This window comes from Apodemus sylvaticus, chromosome 5 (assembly GCF_947179515.1).
Source record: "Apodemus sylvaticus chromosome 5, mApoSyl1.1, whole genome shotgun sequence".
NCBI classification, from domain to species: domain Eukaryota; kingdom Metazoa; phylum Chordata; class Mammalia; order Rodentia; family Muridae; genus Apodemus; species Apodemus sylvaticus.
In genome coordinates, this window is record NC_067476.1 from 8,772,370 (window position 1) to 8,785,596 (window position 13,227).

A 13,227-nucleotide genomic window follows, 5' to 3' on the forward strand; every position below is an offset into this window, starting at 1 on the left:
GAAGTCAGACACATCAGATGTCATCTTCAATTCTCCACTTTTGGCTTATTTAAGATTTATTTTTGCATATGCTTCTAATCTGAGCACTTGGGAAGCTGAGGCAAGCACATCGCTAAGTTCAAGCCCACCCTGGTCTACCTAGCGAGTTCCAGAACAGCTGGGTCTATGCTCAGAAACCCTGTCTCAAAAAAGCAAAACTAAAGCCGGGCGGTGCTGGCACACGTCTTTAATCCCAGCACTTGGGAGGCAGAGGCAGGCGGGTTTCTGAGTTCGAGGCCAGCCTGGTCTACAGAGTGAGTTCCAGGACAGCCAGGGCTACACAGAGAAACTCTGTCTCAAAAAAAAAAACAAAAACAAACAAGCAAAAACTAACAAAAAGATAAGATAGATCTATAGCTGTCTGTATCTTTATAGATGTGTTATTTCTGTGTGTGGGTGTTGTACTTGCCTGTGTTTCTGTGCACGTGTATTTCGGGTGTCCTTAACCACAGGCCATCTCTATAGCCAGACAGATCTTTATTGAATTCTGTTACTTGAAGGAGGAGCAGGGGCGGGGTTGAGAGAGGGTTTCTCTGTGTGGCCCTGACTGTCCTGGAACTCATTCTGTAGTAGACCAGGCTGGCCTCGAACTCAGAGATCCACCTGCCTCTGCTTCCCAAGTGCTGAGATTAAATGTGAGCGCTATCGCGCACTATCACTTCCTAGCCTCTGTCACTATGATGAGCAATATTCTTTATTGGTTATTTTATTTATTTACATTTCAAATGTTGTGCCCCCTTCCTGGTTTCCCCCTCCACAAACCTTCTATCCCATCCCCCAGACCTCCTGCTTCTATGAGGGTACTTCCCCTACCCACCCACTCCCACCTCACTGCCTTAGCATCCCCCTACTCTGGGGCATCAAGCCTTCACAGGACCAAAGGCCTCCCCTCCCTCTGATGCCAAATAAGACCATCCTCTGCTACATTTGCAGCTGGAGCCATGGGTTCCTCCATGTGTACTCTGGTTGATGGTTTAGTCCCTGGGAGCTCTAGGGAATTTTGGTGAGTTAATATTGGTGTTCTTCCTATGGGGTTACAATCCCTTCAGTCCCTTCTCTGACTCCTCCATCAGGGTCCACATGCTCAGTCCAATGGTTGGCTGTGAGCATCCACATCTGGCAGAGCCTCTCAGGAGACAGCTGTATCAGGCTCCTGTCAACACGCACTTCTTGGTGTCAGCAAGTGTCTGGGTTTGGTGTCTGCAGATGGGATATCCCTAGGTTGCGCAGTCTCTGGATGGCCTTTCTTCAGTCTCTGCTCCACTCTTTGTCCCTGAATTTCCTGTGAGACTGGGTGTGTCAGAACTCCTGGGGGTCAAGCTGTCTCTGGGTGTGATTGGAGTGTGGAGGGATATAGTACACGGTCCACTCCCGGGAACAAATGCAAACATTAATTTTTCCTAACATGTCTCAAAGATTGCCTGAGCTCCCCTCACAGCACCCAGCAGCAGTGCTTAGAGCGCATCGCGTTGAACCACCCAAGCCTTATCAGCTCTCAGCAGGAGTTTTCATTTTCAACTTAAAAGTGATTACAGGGCTGGTGAGATGGCTCAGTTGGTTAAGAGCACCGACTGCTCTTCTGAAGGTCCTGAGTTCAAGTCCCAGCAACCACATGGTGGCTCACAACCATCTGTAATGAGATCTGCTGCCCTCTTCTGGAGTGTCTGAAGACAGCTACAGTGTACTTACATATAATAAATAAATAAGTCTTTAAAAAAAAAAAAAGTGATTACAGTTGGCCGGGCAGTGGTGGCGCACGCCTTTAATCCCAGCACTTGGGAGGCAGAGGCAGGTGGATTCTGAGTTTGAGGCCAGCATGGTCTATAGAGTGAGTTCCAGGACAGCCAGGACCACACAGAAAAACCCTGTCTCGAAAACCAAAAGAAAAAAAAAAAAAGTGATTACAGTTAACTTTGGTACACGTATTTTGTATGCAGTCCCCTTACTAAGTTGCCTTCTGATTTTTGTATTTATTCATTTGGTTTGTTTTTGTTTTTCATGGTATCCTAGCTGCAGAATCATCTCTTCTGGTTTTCTTTCCCTTTAACACATTTTATTACTTATTTTGGATGTATGTATATGGATGGATGGGTAGGTATGCATATGCCTCGGTGTTCCTGTGGCACTCAGGGGACAACTTTGAGGAGTTGGCTCTCTCCTTCCACCACACGGGTTCTGGAGGTGTGTCAGACTTGGTGGCAACTGCTTTAACCCAATGAACCAGCCCCTCTTATCTGATGAATATTCATATACACTACAGAGCTGGTGACTATATGGATATTCATATACAATACAGAGCAGTGGACAGCACAGCCTTCCATGTCTGCCTCCCCACACTCCAGAACCTACTTCTTGTTTTTCATATCATCTGCAACTTCACAACAGCCTCGAGTGGCAGACACTGCGGCTTTCAAGGCGAGATCCTGGTGCCGGTGCCTCTTGGCAGTATTGGTAATCACCAGCCAAGGTGTCCTGTAGCCCAGAGGAGGCAAGAAGCCCACTAATCATGCAGAGCCTCAGGCTACCATGACTGGCCTCACAGCAGTTCAGTGCAATTCCCCAGGTGACTCACAAACCTCCAAAGGGGTGACTTGTTTGTTTGTCACAGGCTTTCTCTGTGTAGCACTGGCTGTCCTAGAACTAACTCTTTAGACCAGGCTGACCTCAAACTCACAGAGATCTGCTTGCCTCTGCCTCTCCGAGTGCTGGCATTAAAGGTGCATAACACCACAGTGATTTATTTAAAAGGTGTGAGGGGACGGCGTGGTTGTCTGCTAAGTGCTATGAGGTACTTTTGAGGCACCTACCAGACCCCTAAAAATCTTCTCCCCCTCTTTAGAGCTGTCATGCATGTTAAAGGTCAAGTTCCAGAATAGCCCTGTGTCTTACCGACTTCCTTATTCTCGTCTCTGTCCCTCTGGCTCTAGTGGGGGGGGGGGGTCTCTAGGGCCCCAGGGACTGTGGCTGCAGGCAGCAGGGCCTGAAGGGAAGGCGAGCCTGAATAGGAGGAGCTGTCTGCTTACAGTCTTTCCCGGTGCCCTTCTCACAGATGGGACCCCTGAGACAACAGTCTGTCTCACAGCCAGCTGAACTTGACCCCAGGGCATACAGAAACAGCTGTGATTTGTTCTGTAGGTGTCTCCTACTGTGTGGGCTGGTCTGGCCTGAGAGCACCCCCAGTCAGAACAGTCTTTTCTAACTGGGGACCCGGCTAATCCTCTTGTTTATTTTCGAGACAGTGTCACATAGCCCAGACTTGCCTTCAGCTTCACTGTAGCCAAGGGTGACCCTGGGCTTCTGTTCCTTCTGCTTGAGGTTTGGCAGTACAGGTGTGCAATGACTGTAAAGACAGACTGAGCAGGGAGCTACGGCAGGGAGACAGAAGCCAAAGCCTCAGACAGGTACCCAACAGAGTGGTAAAGAGGAGAGACATTTGTAAAAAAGTGGACATGAGGCATCCTGTGTATTGAAGCTCAAGTGTGAGGGCAATAGAGAAGGGCAGGCGACAGGCCCGGGGCTCAGCTGCACGCCGACGGACGGACGGAAGACAGAAAGCTGTGTCCTGAAGTAGTAACAGGAAGCTCTGCCACTTTTTGTTGACTGACATACTAGTCCTGGCCTCTCCCAGCAGGAAATCCTAGGGAGAGCACACACTGACTGCACCAGTCCTGAGCTGGACTGGAGGTAGCCATGGCCTTCCACAGGCTCTGAAGACAGTGAGGGCTTTAGTCTTCTGTGTTCTCCAAGAGTAAACGTGAAGGCACACATCCCAGGAAGACTTCCAAGCTGTGTGGGCCTGTGTCCTCAGATTCGGATCCTACCCAAGGCCTCATGGACAGAGCTTCTGAGCCCACCTCCCCTTTGCCCTGTGTGAGCAATGGCTGGCTACTACAGTAGGGACCAGGGCCCACAGAAAGGGCCCAGCCAAGCCTGCAAGTCCTGGGCCTCAGGGGAGGTAGAGGGCCACCACCACATAGATGACCCAGCTGGTAGACACGAAGACCCCGAAGAGCAGGCTGAAGAGAACGAGTGAGCGGGCCTTCCTCGAGGCTTCCTCCGCCTGGGCTAGGTCACCCCGGCCCAGGGCTGCTCGAGTCTGCAATGAGATAGGCCAGAGTGGGAGGTACCAGGAATGATCCCTCTCTACCCCCCAACCCCCACCAGCACACCTAAAAAGTTAGGCCCAGGCAGCCACAGGCCAGAAACTGACATTCTGAGGATGTTGGCAACTGCAGCTTGCAGAGGCAGGTGCAGGAGTAATGGCAGAGGCCCCTTGCGCATGGGGATGTGCTCAAGCTGGGTGCATGCCACCCCACCTAGCAGTGGCCCTCAAATCTCCCTGCACCCCACTGTGCTGAGGATAAAGGCTCAGCAGACTTAAATGACCTCCCCGGGCCACAGCTGATGGTAAAGCCAAAATCCACGTCTGCCTCTGAGCTGCTTGCCTCCCTCAGTTCTGACTAGTGGTGACCTGGGCCTGAGACCTCCCACTACTTCCCAGCAAGAGGCTGTTAACTTGTAAGCACATGTGTGTGTGTGTGTGTGTGTGTGTGTGCACGCGCGTGCGCGCGTACACACGCTTGCCTTCTGTCAGAATGTCACGGCACCATCAGTGAGTCCCCGTACAGACAGTAACGAGGGAGTCGGGGAGAAGATGGGAGGAGGGGAGCTAGTGAGGGAGAGGTGGATGGAGATGGACAGTTGTGCAAATGCGTGAATGGACAGGGAGAGGGCAGGTGAGTAGAGTCCGGACTGTGGGTAAGCGAAAAGGCAGGTGAATTAATAGATGGTGGATGGGTGAAGGGTGGGTAGCTGAATTGATGGAGTGATGTGACTTAGTGGGAGGGAGGGTGGAGAGATGGACTGGCAGATTAATACACGCATGTTAGCAAGACAGAGTCGCAGGCAGGCAGACGGTTGCTAGACAGCCAGCGGGGCAGTTGAGGTAGCCGGAGGCTCTGCAGACTGGAGGATGCTGAAATACCCCGCCACAGGGATGACCTTGGGCCTCATCATCACCTAGACAGTTTGTGTTTGTTTGTTTTAGAAATCGCCATAACAGATCCTGAGTTACAGGTTAGGGGTAAGAAAGGGAGGAAAACAGACGAGGAAAGCCAGGCTCATTCCTGGGTCCTGCCCAGCTGCCGGCTGCTGGCTGCCACCCCTAAAAGTCCCCACAGGATCAGAGGTTGTGCCTTATGGCTGTGTCGCTCCGGGTCACCTACCTCGTGGGAGTAGACAATGGCAATCAGCCCTGTGAGCAGGCAACAGAACAGGGTCACCAACACCGACTCCATCATGAAGTCCTTGGGCAGAGGCCTGTGTTCCACTTGCATGGGAGCAGGCCCACCCGCCATGGGGCCGCCATACTGTGGGGTAGAACCAGGGGAAGTCACGCTGACCCACTTCCCCTCCGCACACCCACCCATGCTGAAGGAGTCTCTCATCGCTGCCCTGCTCACAATCTAGCCCAGAGGGGGCTGCCAGGGAGCGTGAAGGCTCAGCGACTCCACTGGCAACTCAACGCGGCCTGCTTTCGTTTTATCAACAGGGTAGACTTGGCTGGACTGACACCCTGGAGATTTGCCAGCCTGAGAGGCTTCTGCTAGGGTTAAAAGCTTGGGCCACCTAGTCTTAGCACTCAACAGGATCAGGAGTTCTCAACTACAGGCCAGACTGAGACCTTGTCTTTTATTATTATTATTATTATTATTATTATTATTATTATTATTATTTTCAATCAGGCTATAGCCTGATGTCCACCCCCTCGGGGCCTTTGCCACTGATGTCACCTTTTTGTTTGTTTGTTTGTTTTTTGGAGACAGGGTTTCACTGTGTAGCCCTGGCTGTCCTGGAATTCACTCTGTAGACCAGGCTGGCCTCGAACTCAGAAATCCACCTGCCTCTGCCTCCCAGAGCGCTGGGATTACAGGCGTGCGCCACCACTGCCCAGCTGTCTCCTTTCCTCTTACCACCAAACAGCCCCGTCCTTCTCAGAACACCTGACTTGCCTCACCCCACCCCCACAGCCTGTGCGGTGCCCAGTATCCTTCCTTCCTGAACAGCTCCTATTGGTCCTAACTCTGTGCCTTGGGGCGTTGTGCTCACCGTGGGGAAAGGGAAGGCGGCTCCACCAGTGGGTGGGAAGAGAGGGCTGGTGGGTGGCGGGTAGAGGGCGGCGGGCCCCGGTGCAGGCTGGAACAGCACTGGCACCTGCGGGAAGGGCGGGTAGAGCAACGCCACTGCCTTGGGGTCCGGTGGCGCGTAGGGTGGAGGCTCGCCCACGAAGCCGATGGGCGGCACAGTACCGCCAGTGGCCTTGGGTCCTGGCCCCGCCTCGCCGGACACAGACACCGGTTCTGGGTCCCCCCGGGCCGGCTCTCTGTCTTCTGCAGCCTCGGCCCGATCCTCCTCCGGCCCCGCATCTTCTTCCAGCAGCTGCGGGCGCCGCGGGAGCTGCGGGAGCGATGGCTGCGCAGTGCTGCGCTGGTCCTCGCTGGCTGGGGGGTCCTCCCGGCCTGCGGAGCTGTTGCCCCCCTTAGCGTCTGGATCTGGGGAGAAAAGCAGGGCTGGGAGTCAGAGCCGCCAAGATGGATGCTATGTCTGCTGCGCAACTATGAAACCTTAGTTCAACACCCAGAACTTGCATAAAAGTCGTGACAGAGATTTGCCATCCTGGTGGTGGAGACAGGGTCCCCGGGGTTCATTGGCCTGTCACCTTAACCGAATGAGAGACTCAAAATACACAGTAGGCAGCACCGAAAGGATAATTTCTGAGGCTGACCTATGTCCTCCCCTCTCTGGAAGAAAATTAAGGACAAAAAAAATTTCACAATGGAAAAGTTTATGCTGTGTATTTTAACCACACCTTTTAAAAAATAGATCCATTTGCATGAATGTAGCATGCACATCATATGCATGCAGTGCCTATGGGGGCCAGAAGAGGGCGATATATTCAGCGATGGTTGTGACCAGCCAGGTGCGTGTTGAGCATTGAACCCAGGTCCTCCTCAAGAGCAGCCAGTGCACTTAACCCCTGAGCCATCTCTCCAGTCCTGGCCACCCTTTCTCCAGCTGATTATACAAAAGTCACCTGAGTCACTGAAAGTGAGAACAGGGGGTAGATTCCTCACCCCCTGCTCCCTCCCAGTCCTGAGCCCCAGACTTGGCCACAGGAGGGATGCGGGGCAGAACTGGGGTAAAGCTGCTAGGCACACAGTCCGGTCTGTGCTGCTGAGCCCAGGATAAAGGAAAGGCCTCGAAGAAAGAACAGAGGGGAGATTCTGAACTCCATGAGCACTGCATGTGAGCTGGGCCATGGTCTGATCCCTTTGCCCTTGACTGTCTCTGGTCCCGAGGAGCCTAAGTCCCGAACAATCGGGGATGCTTTGAGGCTCAAGAATCAATCTCCTCCCACCCCAGTACCGGATGCAGCTCTGAGCGCCAGGTGCCTGGGGCAGACCCACACAAACACAGGAAGCTGAGAAAGGACCCAACCACGGGGAAGCAATACAGAGGTGACCCAGCTGCGAGTGCGGGCCAGAACTGACCAGGCTGGGTAAGGCTGGGAATTACAACAGGGCCGAGAAACAGCATTAACAGTCTGGCACAACCTGAATAATCTACAATGTGAAGGAAGAATTAGGACTGTGTGAGCAGTCTTCAAGAGAAAAGATCAACAAACCCTGCAATCCCAGCACTCGGGAAACTGAGGCAGAAGGATTGCTGCAAGTTCAAGACCAGTGCAGGCTACAGCTTGAGACCTTATCTCAAAAGCACGAAGAAAGGCCTGCTGGATGGCTCGGCACAGTAAAGGAGCATTGCTGCTGGGTCTGATGATCTGAGTTCAATCCCCCGGGGCCCACATAGTAGAAGGAGAGAAAAGACCCCTGTGAGTTGTCATCTGACCTCCACTGTGCACCACAGCACTCCAGTGCTTGCACAAGAACGCCTGAGTACACACACACACACACATCACTGGCACGTTGGAGCTCCTCTCCTTTCTTGGGAAATCCTTCCGCCAGCACTGCCTATAGATAGAGGCAGACCACATAATGGTAATCACCGTGTTATAAAAATGAGAAGCAGGTGTCCAGGCCCTGGACTCAGGGCTTAAGGGGCCCCTTACTTAGACCAGAGAACCAAGGTCCAGATAGCACATCGACTTAGAACCACTAGGGAAGGAGCCCGTCCTTCCACAACGCTGTCACAGAAATGCCAGGCCCCTGTCCCAGTTATCATAACAAAAACCGCAGTTTCCCTGGATCCTGCCTGCGCAAATACCGGTCCTGATGGCACCGAGATAGAGGCCAGGGAGTAAATAAATCCTCTGGCTGTACCGGCTCTGTGGCCTCGGGTTCTCGAGTTCTCGACACCCGAGCCTGTGGCGATAGTCCAGCTGAGACAGGGGAGGGGAGGGGGCTGCTCCAAGACCTGGGGTGTTCTAGAAGGGGGTGGGACAGAGGGGAATTCTACTAGTCACCCCAGCATCCTCTGCAGCGGGTGCAGGGAGTGTGAGGGGCACCCAGGGCATCCAATCACCACTCTGCGCAGGTCCTGGACCCTTGAGCCTGGGAGTTTCTAGAGACGCGTTTTTGCCCCGCCCCCACCCCCACTCCCATCCCTGGGGTCCGCTGCTCGATGTGTGGCTTTAATGGGGCTCTACCACCGAGCATCCGCGCCAACCTACCCAGCCCGCAGTCTCTGATCCAGGCTGCGAGACCTCTCCCAACCTCTGCCTCCTTGCTGGGTTGCCCTGCTTGGGGGACCTCAGCCTGATCGGGAATGGGGAGGCAGGGGAGGATGGTTAACAAAGCCAACAAACACTAGAGCAGCAAGGAGATTCCGGGAGGGAGAAGCAGAGCCACCTGATGCTGCCAGGACACCTGCTGTCCACCTGGGACCTGTCCTTCCCCAGCTGTCCCGCATTGATGCAAGAAAGGGCGGGAGCTCCTGAGTTATCCCCCGCAGCCTCTTGACGCCCCCGGGCTCTGGGTGCGAGTGTCCCCTGGCCCCAGTATTGCCCAGCTCTTGTCCACACCCTCAGTCTCTACTGTGTTCCCTGTACCCCGCGCCCCTCACCTGCCTCCATGGCCTGATCAGCGTGGGTGTGCACGGGCTGCACTCCTCAGGACCTGGAGTCTGGGTCCGCCCCAACCCGGTGGACGGCGCCGGCTCGGATTTCCTGGTGCCCGCTGCGCGGCAGGTTAATAATTGGCCGCCTTGTTTGTCCACGGCTGAGTAAACACGTCGCTCCCTCGCGCCCTGGCGCTCGCACCCACCTTGAGTCCTCCTGGCTTGGGATAGTTGGAGCTGCAGCGGACCCCGAGGAACAGGGTCCGCCCTGTGGAGCATTGACCGTTCCCTTTGCGGAGTTGCTCGGCCTGGGTGTTGAGGAGGGGGGCCATCGAGAGAATGGAACAGGTGGGAAGAATGGGCAATTCCCACGGGGATGGGCAGCGCCGGGAGAGACCACAGGGAGGGGTGGAGAGCTGGCCTACCTGGGAAGACAAGCAGAAGGTACCTGTGACCCAAAGACGGGATAGTGTAGCTAAGTGGGTAATCCCAGCGCTTGGGAGGCCGAGGCAGGCGCATTTCTGAGTTCGAGACCAGCCTAGTCTACAGAGTGAGTTCCAGGACATCCAGGGCTACACAGAGAAAACTTGTCTCGAAAAAAACAAAACAAAACAACAACAACAAAAAACTAATTATAGAACACTGGGCCTGCCACTGAGATACACCAGGCCAAAGAATCCACACTCACAAGGCAGGCGTGCTTGGCCACCTTTTGTGTATTCATACCTAGGAAATGAACTGAGGTTGAGGAGGGGGTAACTGAGCGGAGAGACCGCCTTACCAGCCTAGTTTCAAATTGGCTTTCACCAGGTCTTGAAGCTTGGGTCGCTGAGGAGAGGTTGTTGTTACAGGGTTTATGGCTCAGCAGAGCCTTTGGATAGGGAAATGAACTCTTCCCACGCGCTAAGCACATGGTTCAAGTTTAAGTCATCCATGTGATCCAGAAGCCCCTAAACTAAAAACATGTGTTAAAAAAAGAAGGGGAGAGACGGCTCAGAGGTTAAGAGCGAGGGCCTTGAGTTTGGTTCCCAGCGCTCACCAGGGACTGTAACTTCAGATTCAGGGATCTGGCGCCCTCTTTGAACATCTAAAGAAACTGCACCCGCACACCCATACGCAACAACAAAGTCTTAGTCACATTTTATTGCTATAAAGAGTCACCATGACAGAAGCAACTTAGAGAAGAATCTGTTGGTCTGAGGTTTACAGGAAAGGGAGGCCACCAGAACTGCAAGCCCAAAGAATGAAGCTTTAATGGAGTATAAACTGCAAGGCTGTCTCTCAGAGGAGGGAAGCAGCCCCAACCAAAGGGAGTGTAGGTTTTTATAGGATGCTTTAGGTTGACCTGGAGATCATTAAGGGGAAAGGGGATTGCTGCAAACAAAGAAACTGTCATAAACTCTAGATTTTACCAAGGGACCACTAGTCAAGATAGCAGAGTGTGTTCTAGCCAGTGGTGGCCCGTGCAGTTAGCCCCAGCACCGCAAAGGTGCAGGCAAGTGGATCTCTGCACCTCTGCTCTCTGCAAGAGCAGCCAGTGGCCATAAACCATCTCTCTCCAGCTCCATCTCTAAAAAAAATGTAAAAATATTTAAATGGGTGAAATCATAAGGGCAGACGTCATGGCTTCTGTCTACTCTGAGCATGGGGGACCCCCATAAATGACTGTTTTGAAAGGCAACGTAGAAAAGAAAAGCTCCATCGCTTGTCAGCATGGCTGTCTGCTGCCTCTCATCCATAGGACACTAGGACCTAAAGTAGACGGGCCTGCCAGGCAGTGCTGACAACCTTTAATCCCAGCACTAGGGAGGCAGAGACAGGTGGATCTCTGAGTTTTTTATATACATCATCATATACAAAACATTTGAGCCACCTTGTGGTCTCCGGGATTTGAACTCAGGATCTTCCAAAGAGCAGTCAGTGCTCTTAACCTCTGAGCCATCTCTCCAGCCCATGGATCTGGGGCTAGCCTGGTCTACAGAGTGAGCTCCAGGACATCCAGGGCTGCACAGAGAAACAATATCTCAAGAAATGGAGGTGGGGCTGGCACCGCCCTCAGCACCTTGCTTCATTTGATCAGTTTGCAATGGAGGCGCTATTTCTTAAGAAAAAAAATGTCATGTAGTTGTTTTAAAATGTAGTGCATTGCCGGGCGGTGGTGGCACACGCCTGTAATCCCAGCACTTGGGAGGCAGAGGCAGGTGGATTTCTGAGTCTGAGGCCAGCCTGGTCTACAGAGTGAGTTCCAGGACAGCCAGGGCTACACAGAGAAACCCTGTCTCAACAAAACCAAAAAAAAAAAAAAAAAAAATCCAAAATAAATAAATAAATAAATAAAAATATAGTACATTGGGCTGGAGAGATGGCTCAGTGGTTAAGAGCACTGACTGCTCTTCCAGAGGTCCTGAGTTCAATTCCCAGCAGCCACATGGTGGCTCACAACCATCTGTAATGAGATAGGATGCCATCTTCTGGTGTGTCTGAAGACAGCTACAGTGTACTTAATATATAATAAATAAATAAATATTTTTTAAAAATTAAAAAAAATGTAGTGCATCGAAGTTCAAAAGTAAGGCTGAATATGGTGGCTGGCGCCTTTAATCCCAGCACTCCAGAGGCAGAGGCAGGCAGATTTCTGTGAATTCAAGGTTAGCCAGGTCTACATAGTGAGTTCCAGGACAGCCAGAGCTATGTTGATAGACTCTGTCAAAATATATATAAATAAATAAAAATAAAATTAATTTTAAAATGAGTTCAAAAGTAAAAATTCCTGACAACCTGTTGTTGTTGTAAATGCTATTACTTAATTCTATTAGTTCTTAATATGACCCGGCCAGCCCCCCAATAATTGAGACTCGGTCAATTATCAATTTATTTAACCAGCTTAGCACAATTACTGGGCGATTATCCCTAATCTGTTTTTCTGTATGCTAGACTAGCTCATTCCCAGCTGTGCTCCCCACGTTACTTGCTGTTTGCATATCACCTGGCTGCCTTTCTGCTCCGTCAGTCTGTCCTCAGGATGCACTCCCCCTGGACACAAGTTCATGGTCCATCTCCTCTCACAGTGACCTCTCCCCCCACTTCTCTCTCCTCAGCAGAGTAATGGGAACCCGGCTACCTCTAGTCTCCTCAGTAATTGGCTGGAGCCACTTTAACCACTCAGAGAAGATTGGAGAACAAAGTTTATAAATCATTTGGTGTACATGAGAATGTGCTTGTGGGACTGTAACCAGACCTTGGGGCAGTGTTTAGCATTTGAATACACAGCAGCAGACAGGTAGGGTGACACACCTGTCACCCCAGCACACACCTGTCACCCCAGCACACACCTGTCACCCCAGCACACACCTGTCACCCCAGCACACACCTGTCACCCCAGCACATACCTGATACCCCAGCACACACTTGTCACCCCAGCACACACCTGATACCCCAGCACACACTTGTCACCCCAGCGCACACCTGTCATCCCAGCACATACCTGATACCCCAGCACACACCTGTCACCCCGGCACACACCTGTCACCTCAGCACACACCTGTCACCCCGGCACACACCTGTCACCCCAGCACACACCTGATACCCCAGCACACACTTGTCACCCCAGCACACACCTGATACCCCAGAACACACTTGTCACCCCAGCACACACCTGATACCCCAGAACACACTTGTCACCCCAGCACATACCTGATACCCCAGCACACACCTGTCACCCCAGCACACACCTGTCACCCCAGCATTCTATAGATGGAAGTGCAAGCATCAGTGAGTTCAAGGTCATTCTTGGCTACTTAGCAAGTTTATCAGCTTGGGCTACGAGACCCTGTTGAAAGAGGAGGAGGAAGGAGAGGAGAATACCAGAAGCAGTTGTACACCTTCAATGATCCTATAACCAGCAACAGGCTTTCTTGAAGGCCGGAAGATGGCTCTGCAGGTGAGGAACCAAGACTGACAACCTGAGTTTCATCTCTAGAACCCACAAGCTGGAAGGGGAGAAAAGATTCCTGCAGGCTATCCTGGAGCTAACACACTAGTGCCGGTGCACTCTCTCTCTCCCAATCCCTCCCTCCCTTCCTCCCTGCCTCTCTCTCTCTCTCTCTCTCTCTC

The 13,227-nt window shown here is 52.4% G+C and overlaps 1 protein-coding gene across 1 annotated transcript; it reads right to left on the reverse strand.

The window, feature by feature from the left end:
• Window positions 1–3,985: 3,985 nt before the first annotated feature.
• On the reverse strand, window positions 3,986–9,130 carry Prrt1b (proline rich transmembrane protein 1B). The gene is made up of 4 exons (XM_052181009.1): window positions 9,121–9,130; window positions 6,148–6,590; window positions 5,265–5,408; window positions 3,986–4,135 (listed from the first exon to the last, which is right to left on the reverse strand). The coding sequence occupies exons 1-4, from the start codon at window positions 9,128–9,130 to the stop codon at window positions 3,986–3,988; spliced, it is 747 nt and encodes a 248-aa protein (XP_052036969.1).
• Between the last annotated feature and the right edge of the window lie 4,097 nt (window positions 9,131–13,227).

Coding starts and splice junctions, on each gene's coding strand:
- Prrt1b (XM_052181009.1), bottom strand. Junction 5,409..6,147: donor CCGCCTTCCCTTTCCCCACG/GTGAGCACAACG, acceptor TCTACCCCACAG/TATGGCGGCCCCATGGCGGG. Junction 4,136..5,264: donor CCATTGTCTACTCCCACGAG/GTAGGTGACCCG, acceptor ATCTCATTGCAG/ACTCGAGCAGCCCTGGGCCG.